The sequence below is a fragment of the Galeopterus variegatus genome, unplaced genomic scaffold, assembly GCF_000696425.1.
Source record: "Galeopterus variegatus unplaced genomic scaffold, G_variegatus-3.0.2 Scaffold3078, whole genome shotgun sequence".
Taxonomy (NCBI): domain Eukaryota; kingdom Metazoa; phylum Chordata; class Mammalia; order Dermoptera; family Cynocephalidae; genus Galeopterus; species Galeopterus variegatus.
This window is the reverse complement of record NW_007729189.1, coordinates 116,131-135,893: the sequence shown is the minus strand read 5'-3', so window position 1 is coordinate 135,893 and position 19,763 is coordinate 116,131. Positions and strand designations below refer to the sequence as shown.

Below are 19,763 nucleotides of genomic sequence, written 5' to 3'. Positions count from 1 at the left end.
GATGAGTGGATACGGAAAATGTGGTATATCTACACAATGGAATACTACTCAGCTATAAAAACGAATGAAATACTGCCATTTGCAACAACATGGATGGACCTTGAGAGAATAATATTAAGTGAAACGGATGTACCTAGAGAGAATTATATTAAGTGAAACGAGTCACGCACAGAGAGAGAAATACCACATGTTCTCACTTATTTGTGGGAGCTAAAAATAAATAAATAAATAAATACACAAATAAACTAGGGGGAGAGGGAAGAAGACACAATAATTACAATTCCTTGAAGTTGATACAACAAGCAAACAGATATGAGGTTGTTTAGGTTTCGATAATGGGCCACAACAATCAACCACATTGTATGGTGACAAAATAAAAAAATTAAAAAAGGAAAAAAAACTTTTTAAAAAGGAAAAAAAAAAGAAGGTCACAGAGGCAGAGCCTGAGGCGAACTCCGGGAGCGGCTACCGGTGTTTGGGGGGCAGCTACCGGGAGGGGGGCAGAGCCAGGAGCCTATACGGGGTAAGGGGGACCTGAGTGGCCAAGGGCACAGCTACAGATGGGGGTGGGGGAGATTGCACAGGTGCAACTATGGAGAAGGGGGGCATGGCCTCGAGCCCTGAAACTAGGACCACCAGGTGAGGATGCAGCCCTGAGAGTCAGCCCGAAGCCTGGGGCCTGAATCCTCCCCACTCCCGGGGGCCTGTGTCAGGGCAGGCCAGCCTGGGGCGCCGACCTGTGACGGTGAGCATGGCGCTGGTAGCCTGGGAGCCGCAGGCGCAGGTGTACTCGCCGGCATCCTCGCGGCGCAAGTCCCGCAGAACCAGCTCGGCCACGTGGCCCTGCTGCCATGGCTCCCGGCGCCCGTCGGCCTGCAGTTCCAGGCCGCCCTTGCTCCAGACCACGGCAGCGTTGGACAGGGACAGCTCACAGTGCAGGCTGGCTGTGGAACCCTCCTCAGCCTGCAGGCTCTGCAGAGGCTTCCGGAAAACCACCTGCAGAGCTGGGGTCAGGGGGCGAGGGGAGGCAGGGTCAGCATGAGACCCGCACCCCAAGGCACCTGACACCTGGCCTGCCTCTGCAGGACAGACATTCCCAGGCTTGGGAGTGGGGGACATGGGTCTGAGTGGGCTTCCAGAGTATGGGGAGGTGGTGGGAAAAGTGGAAGGGGGCTCGAGATCTGTCCAGGACAGCCCCCTCAGCAGAGCTGTGTCCACCTCAGAGCCCAGGGTAGGGCTGTCTCCCCCTCAGACACTGGGACAGGGCTGTGTCCCCCCACCAAACCCCAGGGAAGGGCTGTGTCCCTCCCAGACCCCAGGGCAGGGCTGTTTCCCCAGGAGACACCAGAGTAGAGCCATGTCCCCAAGACACCAAGACAAGCCTGTGTCTGACAGACCCCAGGATGGGGTTGTGTTCCTCCCACAAAGCCCAGTGCAGGGCTGTGTCCCCTCAGATCCCAATGGCAGGGCAGCATCCCCCATATACCAAGACCCTGAGATGAGGCAGGCACTATTTGCCCCACAGAGCCACACTGAGAATCAGGGCAGGATGCAGGGCCCAGAGCTGTGGGGTATCCCCCTCCCTGGATGGCACACTCCCCCCTTAAGAAAGAATCCTGGGCTGAGCATAATGTCAAGAAGCTCACATGCAGGAGGGTGGAAACGGGCTGATTCAAAGGGGGTGGCAAAAGTGGAAGTTCTGTCTTCACCACAGTGCCAGGCCACAGAGGACATTTGGATGGAGATCAGACACAAGGACAGTGGGCAGTGCTGTGGCACAGGAGCAGAGGGACATAAAAAACCAACACAGGGCACAATAGAAAGGAGCACCCATGGTGAACAGGCAGTGTCAGCCCAGGGGTGGACACAAAGCAGGCAGGACACCCAGATGTGTCCACATGGCCACACGTGGTCTTTACCCCTGACGGTGAGTGTGGCCGAGCTCCTCTCCTGCCCACACACGCACGAGTACTCCCCGGCGTCTGCCACGGCCAGGCCACGGATCTGCAGCTCACACACGGCCCCATCCTGCCGCAGTCTGTATCTGTCCCCATCTCTGAGGGTCTCTGTTCCCTTCTGCCACTCCACAGGGGCTGCCTTGCTCAGCTCACACCTCAGCGTCGCTGTGTCCCCTTCTGTGGCCTCTTGGCTTCTCACATCTTCTATGAATCTGGCAGGCAGGGCTGGGAAGGGCCAAGCAGTCACTGAGAACACTGAATTGTCAGGAGGACTCTGTGTACAGGACACAGAAACCACAGGAGCCACATACGCTGAAAAAGGACCACAACGTGAGCAAATAAATGAACGTGCAGATGGTGAGAGAAGCAAACGGCCTGGGAGGAACAGACGACACAATTGGTTGGACAGGAACATGGGACACCTGACAAGGAGAATGGGAGGTGGGAGATGCCCGGAGGATCCCAGTTAGTGGACAGATGCCCGTGGTGTCACCACAGGAGCTGAGCCACACTTAAAGGCAGGAAGTGGTAATGTGAAGACAACGTGCAGGTGCAAAGCCACAGGTTTACACAGCCACACACGGTCTTTACCCCTGACGGTCAGCGTGGCCGAGCTCCTCTCCTGCCCACACACGCACGAGTACTCCCCAGCGTCCGCCACGGACAGGTCACGGATCTGCAGCTCACACACGGCCCCGTCCTGCTGCAGGTTATATCTCTCCCCCTGTCTGAGGGTTTTTGTTCCCTTCCTCCACTCCACAGGGGCTGTCTTGTTCATCTGACACTGCAGTGTGACTGTGGTTCCTTCTGTGGCCTCTTCATTCCTCAGACCTTCTGTGAACTTGGCGGGCAGGGCTGAGGAGGATCAGAAAGACACAGACATATTCACGTTCTCTGAGCACATGGAAGACACATGACGTGGATGGCACAGAGAAGACACAAAACCCTGCTGCACACGGGCCAAATGCCAGGCGTGCCACGCACAGGCTGGGCATTGTGGCTTTCTTTGGTTCAGACTGTGCACATGTCACAGACCCCTCAGGAAACATGACAGGGATAACAGACATGATGGGTGGAGAGGACACAATGATTTGACAGAACACAGAACAAAGGGAACAGAGAGAAGAGAGGACTTGGGCAGCCACCAAATAACCCGCGTGGCCACATGGACTCTTTACCCTTGATGGTCAGTGTGGCTGAGGTCCTCTCCTGACCACATACACACAGGAACTCCCCAGCATCTGCCATGGACAGGTCAAGGATCTGCAGCTCACACACGGCCCCATCCTGCCACAGTCTGTATCTGTCCCCATCTCTGAGGGTCTCAGGCCCCTTCCTCCACTCCACGGGGGCTGCCTTGCTCAGCTCACACCACAGCGTGGCTGTGGCCCCTTCCATAGCCTCCTTGGCTTTCAGATCTTGAGTGAACTGAGCAAGAGCTAGGAAGGGTCAAATGGACAGAAACCATCAAACCCTCTGCAGCATCTGAGAAACCCGACCTGAACATCCAGGTGGACACGGAACCGGGAGGTAGAGTGGAGGGAAGTGGGAAGAGGCAGACCAAGGAGTGCTTGAGGGTGAGGGCCTATCAAGGTGCAGGTTGGATGAAAGATGGACTTCATCCCACACTTCTTCTCAAAGGGCATCTTGTACTACGCGTGATCTTCCACTACTGGCTAAGCAAGCTCACAAACCATGTATGCAACAGTCTGATGAACATCTCTCCCTATGAACCCACAGGAGGTATCGTGCTCACAACATCTACTGCCCTGTCATAGACATGATACCCATCCTAGGTAGAGCTTCCATCCAGCTCTGCCCACGCCTGGACATACCTGCACTGACTGAACATCTTCCCAGCCCACATGGGCATTTGCCTTTCCCACCTACCAAACTCCTGTCCTGACCCTACTGGACTCACACTCCCACCCATTGCTGCCTCTTCCCTGGCTCATGTCACCTGGACCCAAGTGGATTCCAGCTGTGGCCTTCTACTCACAGCTCTGACCCTTCAACCTGCCATCATCTCCTTCCTCCCAACTCCAGGCCGAGTGAGAAATCAAAAGTTACAGCCGACAGGGCCCACACTGGTGATACTCTGTTACAGGCTGACTGTTCTCCAAAACTCTTACATTGAAGTCTTAACCCCAACTACTTCAGAATGTGACTGTATTTAGACATAGGGCCTCTAAAGAGGTGATCAAAGTAAAATGAGTTGTTAGGATGGGCCCCAAAATCAGTATGATCAGTGTCTTTATAAGAAGAAGACATTAGGACATAGACACACACAGAGGGGTGACCATATGAAAACACAGGGAGAAGACAGGTGTCTACAAGCTAATCAAACAGACTTCAGAAAAAGCCAATTCTTTTGATATTTTTATCTCAGACATCTAGCTAGCAAACTTAACACAAATTTTGTTGCCAGGAGTTTGGCGCTGTTGTAACAATTACCTAAAAAATGCAGAAGTGGCTTTGCAACTTGTTAAGTGGTAGGTGCTGAAAATTTTTTGAGGGGCATGTTAGAAAAAACTAGATTTCCATAAAGGAAGGTGTATTAGTCCACTTTAGTGTTTTCCTGTAACAGAATACGTGACACTGGGTAATTTATAAAGAACAGAGGTTTATTCAGCTTATGATTCTGGGACAGCCGCATCTGGCACGGGTCTCAGGCTGCCTCTACTCATGGCAGAAAGTGGCAGGCAGCCAGCGGGTACAAGCAGATCATATGGTGAGAGGAAGCAAGAGGGAAAGAGGGAGGTGCCAGGGTCCTACAAACAACCAGCTCTCACGAAAACTAATAAAGCAAGAACTCACTCACTACCCCCACCCCTAGGGAGAGCATTCATCCATTTATGAGGGATCCGCCCCCATGACTCAAACAGCTCCCAACACTGCCACACTGGGGACCAGATTTCCACATGAGTTTTGGGAGGATGACACATCCACACTCTATCACTACCACCAGGAGTGTTGGTGGAAATCTGGATGTTAAAGCTACTTTTGGTCAGGACTCAAATGAAGATGAAAACATGTTACTGGAAACTGGAAGAAAGGTGATCCTTGTTATGAAATGGCAAAGAACTAGGCCAAATTGCGTTCTAGTGTTTTGTGGAAGGTAAAACTTGGAAACAACAAAATGTTGGATATTTTGCTGAGGATATTTAGTTGAAGATGCAGCCTTGAAGGTTTCTCCTTGCTTCTTACAGTAAAATGTGAGATGAAAAAATTTTAAAAAGAAGAAATGATAACCAAAAAAGAAACAAAAACTTGAAGTTTTGGAAAATTTTTAGCCTATCCATATTGCAGAAAAATGAGAAAGTGTGTTCTGGAGAACACCAACGATGTGGCTGAACCAATCATCATCTAAGCTGTAGAGTTTATGATTTATGGATGGGTGATTTATGGATCCAATCAGCCATCTTAGCAGAAGCCAGGGATAAAGATGGGATTATCCAGGAAAGATATATGGAGAAGCCTCTTGTCTGATGGCTTTGACCTCCCATGAATTGCACAGGAGACCAACGAGATTTTTGAGAACTTTATACCAGCATAATGAAGCCAGATTGGACTGCATGGGGCAGATATGGGATGAAATGAAGGAAGGTTATCAGACTTCTGAAACTCTACAGGATGGATGCAAAGAGCTATATGGCTGCAAACGTGTCATCCTTCAAGAAGTGGGAAGAATTACCCCCCAAAGGCAACTCAGAGATCAGCAGCAGGGCTATTACTGCTCAACAGAGGCCCAGAGAGCCTGGCTCCTTCTCCTAGGGATGAGGGGGTGAGGCTGTTGCCCAAAACTGAGAGGGCAGGATGCCGTCCGGGACCAAGATATTGGGGCCAATACCCTGGTTAGCATTAAGACAAAAAGGAATGTTCTCCCGCCTTAAAATCAGATGGAATTTACACTGCTAGGTTTCGGATTTTCTCGGGACCCATCACCTCTTCCTTCTTTCCAATTTCCCCATTTCTGAATAGGCACATTTATTTTATGCCTGTCCCACTACTGTATTTTGGAAGCACATAACTTTTCTGGTTTCATAAGTTAACAATCAGAAAGGAATTTTAACTAGCGTGAGTCCCACATCACACTTAATTTATATGATATTTAGATGAGATTTGCACATAGAGCTGATGCTGAAATGGCTTAAGACTTTCAGGCTGTTAGGATGGTGTGAGTGTATTTTGCATGCGAGAAGAACATAAATTTTGGGAAGCCAGAGGGTGGAGTGTTATGGCCTGAAATCTGTCCCCCTCCCCTACAAATGTCACTGTATTTGAAAATAGGACCTTTATGAGGTAGAATGATGTTGTTAGGGTGGGCCCTAATCCAATGTGACTGGTGTCCTTAATAAAAGAGATTAGGACACAGACATACACATAGAGGACGACCACGTGAAAACACAGGGAGAAGACGGCTGTCTAGAAGCTAGGTCATCTCGGGAGAAACCTATGCAGCCAACACATTGATCTTGCAATTTCAGTCTCCACAATTCTGAGAAAATAATCTCTACTGTTTTAGACATCCACCTGCAGCACTTTGTTACAGCACCCTGAGCAGAAGGCAGCATTCCCGCAGAAGCTTGGCGTGACCCCAAGGATCAATCAAACTCTCTTGCCAAATTCTGGAGGGCCTGGCCTGCCTGGCCACCTCCTGTGCCTGAAGCTCCCAACTCTGCTCTGCACATCTGTCAAACAGTGCACATACCCCCCACTCCCGTGCCTGCAGCCCAAGAGCCCGGGTACATCCTCGGTCCCTGGAAAGATGCCAGCGGCCTGGGCAGCTCTCCTGCACCCTGACTCCTGTCTGTTGGTGCCTCCATGGGGTCCCTGCACTATTCACCACTGGAGTCTCTAGCTCCAGGCCCTAGACTGGTCCAAATCAGTGGGTCCTCAGTGTGCCTTTGTGGAGTGAATCACAGACCAGGATGGTGAGAATGAGATGAGAATGACACTGAGAGATACAGAAGAGCACAGACCACGTGAGTCAGGTAGGAGAAGAGAAAAGGCACTCAGGTGGCCGCCCATAGTCGTTACCGCTGACGGTCAGCGTGGCCGAGCTCCTCTCCTGCCCCCCACACACGCGTACTCCCCGGCATCTGCCACGGCCAGGCCACGGATCTGCAGCTCACACACGGCCCCGGCCTGCCTCAGGCTGTGTCTGTCTCCATCTCTTACAGTCTTCATTCCTTTCCTCCACTCCGTGGGAGCTGCCCTGCTCAGCCCACACCACAGTGTAGCTGTGGCCCCTCCCATGGCCTCTTGGCTTCTCACATCTTCTATAAATCTGGCAGGCAGGGCTAGGAATGGCCAAGCAGTCGCTGAGAACACTGAGAAGATTGTGTGTGTACAGGACACAGAAACCCACAGGAGCCACACACACTGCCACAGACCACGACATAAATGAAAGAACAAATGCACAGATGCTGAAGGAAGAACATGGCCCAGGAGGGCCCCACAAAGGGATAAGCACGAACCTGAGGGCATCTCCTGAATGAGAATAAGGGAGGCGAGAGATGCCCATAGGACCCCAAATAGAAAACAGACAACCACAAGTTGCCACAGAAGCCGTGCCACATTTGTAAGCAGAAGCTGGTGATGCAAAGACAACATGTTGATACCAAGCCACGTGTCCACGTGGCCACACAGTCTTTACCCTTGACAGTCAGAATGGCTGAAGTCCTCTCCTGCCCACACACACACGAGTACTGTCCAGTGTCCATCACGGCCAGGCCACATATCTCCAGTTCACACATGGCACCATCCTGTTTCAGGCTATATCTGTCCCCATCTCTGAGGGTCTCAGGTCCCTTCCTCCACTCCACAGGAGCCTCCTTGCTCAGCTCACACCGCAGCGTGGCCGTGTCCCCTTCTGTTGCCTCCTTGTTTCTCAGTTTTCCTATGAAGTGGGCAGGCAGAGCTGCAACAAGTTCGGACAGACACAGAGAACATCAGATCTTCTGGAAAATACTGAGGGACGGGACAGAGGACAAGACACAGAATCCAACAGGACAGACCTGAGGTGGACAAGGGGTGGGAAGCTGGCTACAGATGCTAGCTCCTGATTTGTACAATAGCCCAGGAAGCCGAAAGAAATTCCAGAAGTGATGTAAGGAGGGGGACAGAGATGGGAGAGCTCAGAACGAACGAAGACCGACAGCAGGAAGCCAGTGCTCGGACATCTGAACACGGATCTACTAGCAACAAGCACGCTTTACCCCTGACGGTCAGCGTGGCCGAGCTCCTCTCCTGCCCACACACACACGCGTACTCCCCGGCATCTGCCACGGCCAGGCCACGGATCTGCAGCTCACACACGGCCCCGTCCTGCCTCAGTCTGTATCTGTCCCCATCTCTGAGGGTCTTCGTCCCCTTCCTCCACTCCACAGGGGCCGCCTTGCTCAGCTCACACTGCAGCGTGGTAATGGTCCCTTCTGTGGCCTCTTCATTACTCAGACCTTTTGTGAACTTGGCAGGCAGGGCTGCGAAGGATCAGAAAGACACAGACACAATGACTCTTTCTGAGCACACGGAAGACACAGGACGTGGATGGCACAGAGAAGACACAAAACCCTACTGCACATGGGCTGTGTTAGGTGCGCCAAGCACAGGCTATGGATTGTGGCTTCTGTTGGTCACGCCTGTTAACATTGTGGCCATGGCCCATTCCATAACCTCTTGTCTTCTCAATCTTTTGTGAATCTAGGGGCAGGGCTGGGAAGGGCCAAGCAGTCGATGAGAAAATCGCTATCTGGTGGGCTCTGTGTACAGGACACAGAAACACACAGAAGCCACGGACTGCCAAAGGACCACGGCATGAACAAGACACAAACGAACAGATAGCGAGGGAAGCACGTGGCCCAGGAGCAACAGAGGACACACAAAAACGGACACGAACATGAGGACATCTCCTGAGGAGGAGAAGAGGGGGTGGGAGGTGCCCAGAGGAACCAGGTAGTGGAGAGACAATGACAAAGTCACCGCAGCAGCTTAGCCGCATTTGGAAGCAGAATGTTTTCACACGGCAACAACGTGTAGACACCAAGTCACAGCTCCATGTGGCCACACACGGTCTTTACCCCTGACGGTCAGCGTGGCCGAGCTCCTCTCCTGCCCACACACACACGAGTACTCCCCAGCGTCTGCCATGGCCAGGCCACGGATCTGCAGCTCACACACGGCCCCATCCTGCCGCAGTCTGTATCTGTCCCCATCTCTCAGGGTCTCTGTTCCCTTCTTCCACTCCACAGGGGCCACCTTGCTCAGCTCACACCGCAGCATGGCCGTGTCCCCTTCCGTGGCCTCTTCATTTCTCATATCTTTTGTGAACTTGGCGGGCAGGGCTGAGGAGGATCAGAAAGACACAGACACTATCACACTCTCTGAGCACATGGAAGACACATGACGTGGATGGCACAGAGAAGACACAAAACCCTACTGCACATGGGCCATGTGCGGGGTGTGCTGAGCACAGGCTGTGGACTGTGGCTTCTGTCGGTCCAGCCTGTTAACATTGTGGCTGTGCCCTTCTGTGGCCTCCTCAGGTCTCATACTTTATATGAATCGAGCACGCAGGGCCGGAGAAGTTCAGAAATACGTGGAGAACATCAGATTCTCTCCAGAATGTTGGGTGACAGGACATGACAGAACTGAAGGCAAGACACACAATCCTACAGGACCACAAGACAGAACCATGGTGGGACGAGGGGTGGGAGGCTGGCTACAGATGCTGCTGTCTCCTGTTCACACGGCAGCCCAAGAAGGTGAAGGGATTCCATGCAGTGACAGGTAGAGGGTGGCGGAGACACCGGGACAGAACGTGGAATGAGTGAAAGTGGACAGCAGGAAGTCAGCATGTGGACATCCAAACTACTTGGCCATGTGAGGTCTTTACCCCTGACGGTCAGCGTGGCCGAGCTCCTCTCCTGCCCACACACACACGAGTACTCCCCAGCGTCTGCCACGGCCAGGCCACGGATCTGCAGCTCACACACGGCCCCATCCTGCCGCAGGCTGTATTTGTCCCCATCTCTGAGAGTCTTCGTCCCCTTCCTCCACTCCACGGGGACCTTCTTGCTCAGCTCACAATGCAGCGTGGCCGTGGCCCCTTCTGTGGCCTCCTTGGTCTTCAGATCTTGAATGAATCGAGCAGGCAGGGCTAGGAAGGGTCAGATGGACAGAAAACATTAAACCCTCTGGAGTATTTGGGGACCCAGCCTAAACATCCAGGTGGACACAGAACCAGGCAAGCTGGAGGGATGCAGGAAGATGCAGACCAAGGAGTGACTGTGAGGTCTTCCTGCCTTCTGCCTGCCAAGGTGAAGGTTGGCCAGGAGATGAGCTCTATCCCAAATCTCTTCTCAAAGGGTATCTTGTCCTACGCATAACTTCTCACTGCCCAAAGCAAGACAGGCCCCTCCACCTCGCAACCCACGTATACAACACAGCGATGGCCACCTCCCTCAGGGGACATCCATGACTTTGTTGCATACAAGAGTTGTGACTTGAAACAGGAGGCACTTCCCAGTCATATCCATTGCCCCAAAGTCGTGCCTTACTGAAGAGACACTATCCCAGGCAGGGCACCCATTCAGCACCGCCTGCGCCTGGACACAGTTGGGCATAGTGCACACCACCCCAGGCCGCGTGAAGCCTCGCCTCCTCCCCCTCGCACTTTCCTTTCTGACCCTACTGGACCCCCAGTTTTACCCACTGCTGCCACTTCCTTGAGTCACATCGCGTACACCCCACCGCACTCCAGCTGTGGCCTCCTAGCCACTCCCTTTGTCCTCTCACATGCCATACTTCCCCTCTGACTCCAGGAAGAGCAGGAGCTTCATAAGATACAACTAACCGGGTTACAGGTGACTGTGTCCCCCAAAATTCATATGTTGAAGTTCTAATTCCTACTGCTTCAGAATGTGACTGTATTTGGAGATAGGGTCTTCAAAGAAGTGATTAAGATAAATGGGGTCACAAGGGTACGTCCTAATCCAATCTGACTGGTGTCCTTATAAGGAGAGGAGGTAAGGACACACACGGAAGGAGACCAGGTGAAGATAAAGAGAGAAGATGGTCATTTATGAGCCAAGGAGAGAAGCCTCAGAAGAAACCAGCCCCGCCAAAAGCTTGACCTCAAACTACAAGCCTCTGGGACTGTCAGAAAACAAGTTTCTTCCATTTAAGTGGCCCAGTCTGTGGTTCTTTGTTGTGGTAGCCCAGGCTACCATATATATATATATATATATATATATAGTACCATGAGTGGGGTGCTACCACAACAAACATCTAAAAATGCAGAAGTAGCTAGTGAACCGGGTAATGGCTAGAGGCTGGAAGAATTTTGAGGTGCATGTGAGAAAGAGCCTAACTGCCATGAGTTGACTACTGATGGAAATACAGACATTAAAAGTGCTTCTGGTCAGGCCTCAGATGAAAACGAGGAACATGTTATTGGAAAACATGAGAAGGATGATCCTTGTTATAAAGTGGCAAAGAATTTGGCCAAACTGTGTTCTAGTGCTTTGTGCCAGGCAGAATTTGGAAACAATGAAATTAGATGTTTAGCTGGGGAGATTTCTAAGCAAAGTGATGAAAGGCCCAGCTTGGTTTCTCTTTGCTACTTGTAGTAAAATGTGAGAGCAGCAAGACAGACGGAAGAAGAAATTGTTAAGCAAGCAGAAACCAGAAATTAAAGATTTAGATAATCTTCACCTAACCATATTGCAAAGATTAGAACATGTGTTCTGGGAAGAATACCAAAATTACGGCAAGGCAATCAAGTGGTAAAGAGAATAGGTGTGTGATTTATGGATCCAATCAGCCTTCTCAGCAGAAGCCAGGAATAGAGAGAGAATGATACAGGAAAGATCTGTATAGGACCCTCTGATCTGATAACTTGAAGCCCCATGAATTGCCTGGGAGGACAGTGGTTTTGTGAATTTTATACCAACAGAAACACTACTCACTTGGACTAAAAATAACAGATGGGACAAAACTAAGGAAGGCTGTCAAACTTCTGGGATTCGAAAAGGTGACCCAGTAGAGCTATCCAGCTGCAAGCGTGTGTTATCCTTCAAGAAAAGGCAAGAATGACCCCCAAACGTGGTTCAGAAGTGGGCAGGAATGCCACTGGCCCAGAGAGCCAGGCCACCTCCAATCAAGGACGAGGGGGTCAGGTGGCCACCCGGGGCCAAGGAAGTGGAGCTGCAACTCTGGTCAGTCTGCAGGACAGACCTATGAGCCAAAGGAAATTATCCTCTAACCTTATCACCTAATGGAATCTGCCCTTTGATGTTTCAGACTTGCTTGGGATGCGTGACCCATTTCTTCTTTCCAAATTCCCCCTTTTTGAACAAGAATGTCTATCCTGTGCCTGTTCTGTGATTGTTTTGGAAGCACATACCTGTGATTTCACAGGTTCATGACTAGAGAGGAATTTTGCCTCAGGATCCATCATACCTCTAGTGTCCCTCACACAGACTTAGATAATACTGAGATGAGATTTGGGACACAGAATCGGTGCCGGAATGGATTAAGACTTTGGGGCTGTTGGGATGGGGTGAAAGGATTTTGCATAGGAGAAGAACATGAATTATGGGAGGCCAGAGGGCAAGTGCAACGGGCAGAACTATGTCCCTCCAAAAATTCATATGTTGAGGTCCTAACCCCCAATACCTCAGGATGTATTTCAAAATAGGATCTTTATAAAAAGAATTAAGTTAAAATGAGGTCCCCCGGGGTGGGCCCTGATCCAATAGGACTAGTGTCCTTATAAGAGAAGGATATTAGGATGGCTGTCTACAAGTCAAGCAGAGAAATCTCAAGAGAAACCAGCCCTGCCAACACTTTGATCTTGGAATTCCAGCCTCCAGGATGGTGACAAAATAAATTTGTGTTGTTTGAGCCACCCAGTCCATGGTACTTTATGGCAACCTCAGTAGACTGAGGCAGCACCTCTTCAGAAGCTTGGCACATTCCCCAAAGTCAATCGCTCTCAACAGATTCAGCGGGTCCTAGCCTGCCTGGCCACCTCATTTTGGGCTCCCAACATTGCTGTGCATGTTGCTCAAAGGACACACATGCCATCACCTCCGTGCCTGGGCATATCCACCTCCGAGAGCCCGGGCATATCCACAGACTCCAGCAAGATGCCAGTGGCACCAGGCAAGCGCTCCTACACCCTGACGCATGTCCACTGGTGCCTCACTGGGCCCCTGCACTATTCACCACTGGGGTCTCTAGCTCCAGGGCCTAGACTAGTCCAAACCGTGAGTCCTCACTGAATCAGAAGAGTGGCTGTGGAAATGAGATGGCAAATACCTTGAGAGACACAGAAGAGCACAGACCACGTAAGTCAGGTAGGAAAAGAGAGAAGGCACTCAGGTGCCCATGCAAGGTCATTACCTTTCACGGTCAGCGTGGCCGAGGTCCTCTCCTGCCCACACACGCACGAGTACTCCCCAGCATCTGCCACAACCAGGTCACGGATCTGCAGCTCACACACGGCCCCGTCCTGCTTCAGGCTGTATCTGTCCCCATCTCTGAGGGTCTTCGTCCCCTTCCTCCACTCCACAGAGGCCGCCTTGCTCAGCTCGCACCGCAGCACGGCCGTGTCCCCTTCTGTGGCCTCTTGGCTTCTCACGTCTTCTATGAATCTGGCAGGCAGAGCTGGGAAGGACCAAGCAGTCACTGAGAACATCTGACTGTCTAGGAGACTCTGTGTGCAGGACACAGCAACCCACAGGAGCCACACACACTGCCAAAGGACCATGACGTGAACAAGAACAAATGCACAGATGGCAAGAAAAGCACATGGCCAAGGGGCAACGACGTGAACATGAGGACATCTTATGGATGAGGAGGAGAGGGGAGAGATGCCCAGAGGACCCCAATTCGTGGGCAGAAACCCACAGGATCACCATAGGAGTTGAGCCAAACTTAGAAGCAGAAGGTGGTGATGTGACAACAACCTATACATGTGCACACACGGCCACACACGGTCTTTACCCCTGACGGTCAGCGTGGCCAAAGTCCTCTCCTGCCCACACACGCACGCGTACTCCCCAGCATCTGCCACGGCCAGGCCACGGATCTGCAGCTCACACACGGCCCCATCCTGCCTCAGGCTGTATCTGTCCCCATCTCTGAGGGTCTCTGTTCCCTTCTGCCACTCCACAGGGGCTGCCTTGCTCAGCTCACACCTCAGCGTCGCTGTGTCCCCTTCCGTGGCCTCTTGGCTTCTCACATCTTCTATGAATCTGGCAGGCAGGGCTGGGAAGGGCCAAGCAGTCACTGAGAACACTGAATTGTCAGGAGGACTCTGTGTACAGGACACAGAAACCACAGGAGCCACATACGCTGAAAAAGGACCACAACGTGAGCAAATAAATGAATGTGCAGATGGTGAGAGAAGCAAACGGCCTGGGAGGAACAGACGACACAATTGGTTGGACAGGAACATGGGACACCTGACAAGGAGAATGGGAGGTGGGAGATGCCCGGAGGATCCCAGTTAGTGGACAGATGCCCGTGGTGTCACCACAGGAGCTGAGCCACACTTAAAGGCAGGAAGTGGTAATGTGAAGACAACGTGCAGGTGCAAAGCCACAGGTTTACACAGCCACACGCGGTCTTTACCCCTGACGGTCAGCGTGGCCGAGCTCCTCTCCTGCCCACACACGCACGAGTACTCCCCAGCGTCCGCCACGGACAGGTCACGGATCTGCAGCTCACACACGGCCCCGTCCTGCTGCAGGTTATATCTCTCCCCCTGTCTGAGGGTTTTTGTTCCCTTCCTCCACTCCACAGGGGCTGTCTTGTTCATCTGACACTGCAGTGTGACTGTGGTTCCTTCTGTGGCCTCTTCATTCCTCAGACCTTCTGTGAACTTGGCGGGCAGGGCTGAGGAGGATCAGAAAGACACAGACACTATCACACGTTCTGAGCACATGGAAGACACATGACGTGGATGGCACAGAGAAGACACAAAACCCTACTGCACACGGGCCATGTGCGGGGTGTGCTGAGCACAGGCTGTGGACTGTGGCTTCTGTCGGTCCAGCCTGTTAACATGGTGGCTGTGCCCTTCTGTGGCCTCCTCAGGTCTCATACTTTATATGAATCGAGCACACAGGGCCGGAGAAGTTCAAAAATACGTGGAGAACATCAGATTCTCTCCAGAATGTTGGGTGACAGGACATGACAGAACTGAAGGCAAGACACACAATCCTACAGGACCACAAGACAGAACCATGGTGGGACGAGGGGTGGGAGGCTGGCTACAGATGCTGCTGTCTCCTGTTCACACGGCAGCCCAAGAAGGTGAAGGGATTCCATGCAGTGACAGGTAGAGTGACGGGTAGAGGGTGGCGGAGACACCGGGACAGAACGTGGAATGAGTGAAAGTGGACAGCAGGAAGTCAGCATGTGGACATCCAAACTACTTGGCCATGTGAGGTCTTTACCCCTGACGGTCAGCGTGGCCGAGGTCCTCTCCTGCCCACACACGCACGAGTACTCCCCAGCATCTGCCATGGCCAGGCCACGGATCTGCAGCTCACACACGGCCCCATCCTGCCTCAGGCTGTATTTGTCCCCATCTCTGAGGGTCTTCATCCCCTTCCTCCACTCCACGGGGACCTTCTTGCTCAGCTCACAATGCAGCGTGGCCGTGGCCCCTTCTGTGGCCTCTTCATTTCTCAGACCCTCTGTGAACTTGGCAGGCAGGGCTGGTGAGGATCAGAAGGACATGGACACAATCACACCGAGCACATGCAAGCGACAGGACTTGGACAGCATGGCAAATACACTAACCCCAACTGGACACTGGGCACAGACACGATATGAGAGGCATTCTGCGAACTGTGGCTTCCCTTGGTTCAGCCTGTCAACATTTCCCCATGGCTCCTTCCGTGGCCTCCTCAAGCCTTATATACTTTATAAACCTGGCTAACAGGGCTGCGGAGGCCACAAAGAGCATCAGGCTCTCCAGAGAATGTTGGGAGACATGACATGGACACTCAACAATGAGACACACTCTGAAGGGAACAGGCTAAAAGCCTGGTGACATGACAAGTGGACTGGAAACGGTGCCGCAGAAGCACAGGACCGTCCAGTGGTGCCCATCCAGGCCAAGGCCAGCGAGGAAGGCTATGGAGGAGCTGCGATGCTCAGTGAGGACCTTGGGATGAGGACAGGCACATGGAAATGGCCATGGGACCCATGGAACAGACAGGCAGAGGCGGCGACCAGAAGGGATAGCTCCCTTCCCAGGATCTCCCGTGGCCCGTCCTGGCTCAGACTGTATCTGACCCCCCAGGACCCAGGCTCAGGCAGGCTGCTCAGCTCACACCACGCTTTGGCCATGGACCCCTCTGTGGCTCTGTTTTACAGTTGTCTTGTCATCTTGGTGGATGGCTGGAGGAAGGAGACACAGAACAGGCTGCCTCAACCTCTCCCACGTGGTCCCACCAGTGCCTGCTTTTCATTGCTTCCTGATGCTCCTGAGGCCAGAGTCCCACACTGACCAGGACAGACCAGAAACAGTGACCACCCCGGCCAGGAGGGAAGAGAGTGCCACCGTCCTCCTGGAATGTCACCCTGTGTTCTCGGTGCAGGCAGAGCCCACGTGTGACAGGTTCCCTGATGCCTGAGCCTAGTGCATGAAGAAATGAGCAAATGAACAAATGCAGGAGCAACCCACCCAGACACGGGAGCACGTGGGAGGCGCCAAGATCAGAGGGAGGGAGGAGGCAGCTGGCTCCTGGCTGCTGTGCACTGAGGCTGGGTGGCCTCCCCTGCCTGCCAGCCCGAGATTGGGGCCCCCGGGGTGCCCAGCTCCAGCCCCCTAGATGTCTTGGAGGCAAGTGGCTCAGGGCACCTGTGGGACTTTGTGGTCCAGTGGTAACTTCCAAACACGCAGATGTCCTCTGCTCAGTATCCTCTAAGGGGGTCCACATGTGGTCTGGGTAAGACATCTACCACCCTGGCTGGCAGCCAGGCCACCCTGGTTCCTTGGACATTGGTGGCACCTCCTGGAGTCGAGTGAGGGAGCAGCTTCCTGTGCGGTCTCTTTCCAACGTGCTGCACCCACATGATGGGCCTCAGAGCCCACAACTCTCTGTGGTCTCTTGGCAGGTCTGACGGCGTGAGGATCTGGTGCCTCCATGCTACGGATGCTGTGCCCTGTTCCTGCAGCCCAAGATGGCGTGGCAGCCAGGCCTCTCCACAGAGGTATGCACGTTGTGCACAGAGCAAGGACCGCCTGCTACAGGCAGGGGTGGCCACGCCTGGCCACAGAACCCTGTCCTCTGCTGCCCTGGGGAGTCCATCCTTGTCATGTGAGTGGAGCCCACCAGCGTCCTCAACAGGACACCTCTCAAGCCTGCAGAGGTGTCTTTCCATCCGCTCTGCCTGAGATACCCCAGGCCCTTCATCAATGTCTGTGTTCATTCCATCCACTTCCCGTGAAGAAAATGACCCAAGTTCTCCCACGGCCCTATTGACATGACCGTGAGATCATGGGCTCGGGAACCAGGTCCAGTAGCCTCACCTCCTTGGTGGGCCCAGCTCCAGCCAAGGTCGCTGCTAACTCCACACACACAAGACTCCCCAGGACCCACAGCCAGGCCGCGAGTCCCCAGTACATTGTGTTTCGGGCTGTACCTGTCTCAATCTCTGAGGATCTTGGGCTCTTTCCTGCACTCCACAGGTCACATGCCATTGTGGCTGTGGCCCCTTCTGTGACCCACTCAGGCCCCAGACCTTTTCTCAACTCTACGGTGAGGACTGAGAAGAAATGGGAAAGACAAGGGACACACAGACTCAGCAGCCTGTAGACGCACACAGGGCCTCGCACACCACATGAGCAATAGACACAGATGGGAGCTGACAGCAGGGCCACCAGAACCGAGGTCAGCAAGTGTGCCCCAAGACTCCAAGACCACAACCAGGGGGACAACTAAAGGACAGGCCTCGCCTTCACTACGTCCCACACACCCTCACCTCCAACTCGCTGGGCACCATGTCACACCCTCGCCTCTGTGTCACCCACGCCGCGCCCTCGCCTCCCATGCCTGGCACATGTGCCCTGGCTGCCCTCCCATCTAACCTCCTCTCTGACATTCCTGCCTCCTGGACTTGTTCTCTCTCACCTTTAATTCCTTTTCCTGGTGTGCTGCCTGCAAGGACCTGAATTCCATGTTTCCTACTTGTCATCTCTACCCCGGGCTGTGACCCCAGCAGCAGCTGGGAAGGACCCCTTGTGTTCTGCCTTTTCTAGCTCTCAGGACACATCCCACATAACACGTGAAAGACAGGCTGAAGAAGTGAAGGAGACACACACACAGAAAGGCAGGGACTGAAGCACAGATGGGGGCAGAGAAGGGACATGAAAAAGTGCTGACACACAGCCATGGGCCCACACGGCCACACACGGTCTTTACCTCTGACGGTCAGCGTGGCCGAGGTCCTCTCCTGCCCACACACGCACACGTACTCCCCAGCGTCCGCCACGGCCAGGCCATGGATCTGCAGCTCACACACAGCCCCATCCTGCCTCAGGCTGAATCTGTCCCCTTCTCTGAGGATTTCAGGCCCCTTCCTCCACTCCACAGGGGCTGCCTTACTCAGCTCACAGTGCAGCGTGGCCGTGTCCCCTTCTGTGGCCTCCCTGTTTCTTAGTCTTCCTATGAAGTGGGCAGGCAGAGCTGCAACAAGGTCACACACAGAGAGCATCAGACTCTCTAGAGAGCACTGGGGTACAAGACAGAGGACAACACACAGAATCCAACAGGACAGAATCTGCGGTGGCACGAGGGGTGGGAACCTGGCTACAGAAACTGGTGTCTCGAGATGTGGACAACAGCCCAGGCAGCTGGAAAAAATCCCATGCGTAGCCAAAAGAACATGAAATGAACGGAGACAGGCAGCAGGAAGCCAGCACTTGGACAGCAGAATGTGGATCTACTGGCCACACGGTCTTTACCCCTGACGGTCAGCGTGGCCGAGCTCCTCTCCTGCCCACACACGCACGCGTACTCCCCAGCATCTGCCGCAGCCAGGCCACGGATCTGCAGCTCACACACAGCCCCGTCCTGCCTCAGGCTGTATTTGTCCCCATCTCTGAGGGTCTTTGTCCCCTTCCTCCACTCCACAGGGGCCTCCTTGCTCAGCTCACACCTCATTGTGGCCACGGTCCCTTCGGTGGCCTCCTTGTTTCTTAGTCCTCCTATGAATTGGGCAGGCAGGGCTGAAACAAAGCAGACAGACACAGAGAGCACAGTCTTCATTCTCCTAAATTGGACGAAGGGGCCACATGGGGCCATGTGGGCAGGGCAACGGAACGCCTACCCTTCACGGTGAGTGTGGCGGAGGTCGTCTGATCCCCAAAGGAGCATGAGTACTTCCCACTGTCCTGGGGCTGCAGGTCCTGGACCACCAGCTCCAGCAGGGCGCCCTCCTGGCGCAGCCTGTATTTGCCCCCGGGCCTCAGGATGTCGTCTCCCCGGCGCCACTCCACGGGTGCAGCCACAGACGACAGCATGCAGCGCAGAGTCACGGCACCACTCTCCAGCACCTCCGTGTCTTTCAGGGACTCCCGGAACCACACTGGCCGAGCTGCGGACAGCCATGGGCTCAGCTCGCCCTCCCCATCCAAGACACCACCTGGGGTCCCCCCGGGGGTGGAGGGCTAGGGGCAGCAGGCAGGCACGGCTTGCTGCTTCTACACTGGGGACCAGTGGCAGTGACCCTAAGACTACTGCGTCAGAAAATGTGAGCAGAAAAGCAAACCGCACAGCA

The 19,763-nt window shown here is 53.5% G+C and overlaps 1 protein-coding gene across 1 annotated transcript in view; it reads right to left on the bottom strand.

Annotated features, from left to right (window-relative positions):
* Positions 1-19,763, bottom strand: part of LOC103599747 (obscurin-like) — a 155,222-nt gene that overhangs the window by 109,970 nt on the left and 25,489 nt on the right. The window contains 11 exon segments of the mRNA XM_008583906.1: positions 1,920-2,183; positions 2,550-2,813; positions 3,137-3,397; positions 7,618-7,881; positions 8,180-8,443; positions 9,041-9,304; positions 13,971-14,234; positions 15,428-15,691; positions 18,407-18,670; positions 18,949-19,212; positions 19,314-19,580. Coding sequence (XP_008582128.1) covers positions 1,920-2,183; positions 2,550-2,813; positions 3,137-3,397; positions 7,618-7,881; positions 8,180-8,443; positions 9,041-9,304; positions 13,971-14,234; positions 15,428-15,691; positions 18,407-18,670; positions 18,949-19,212; positions 19,314-19,580 — 2,904 coding nt within the window.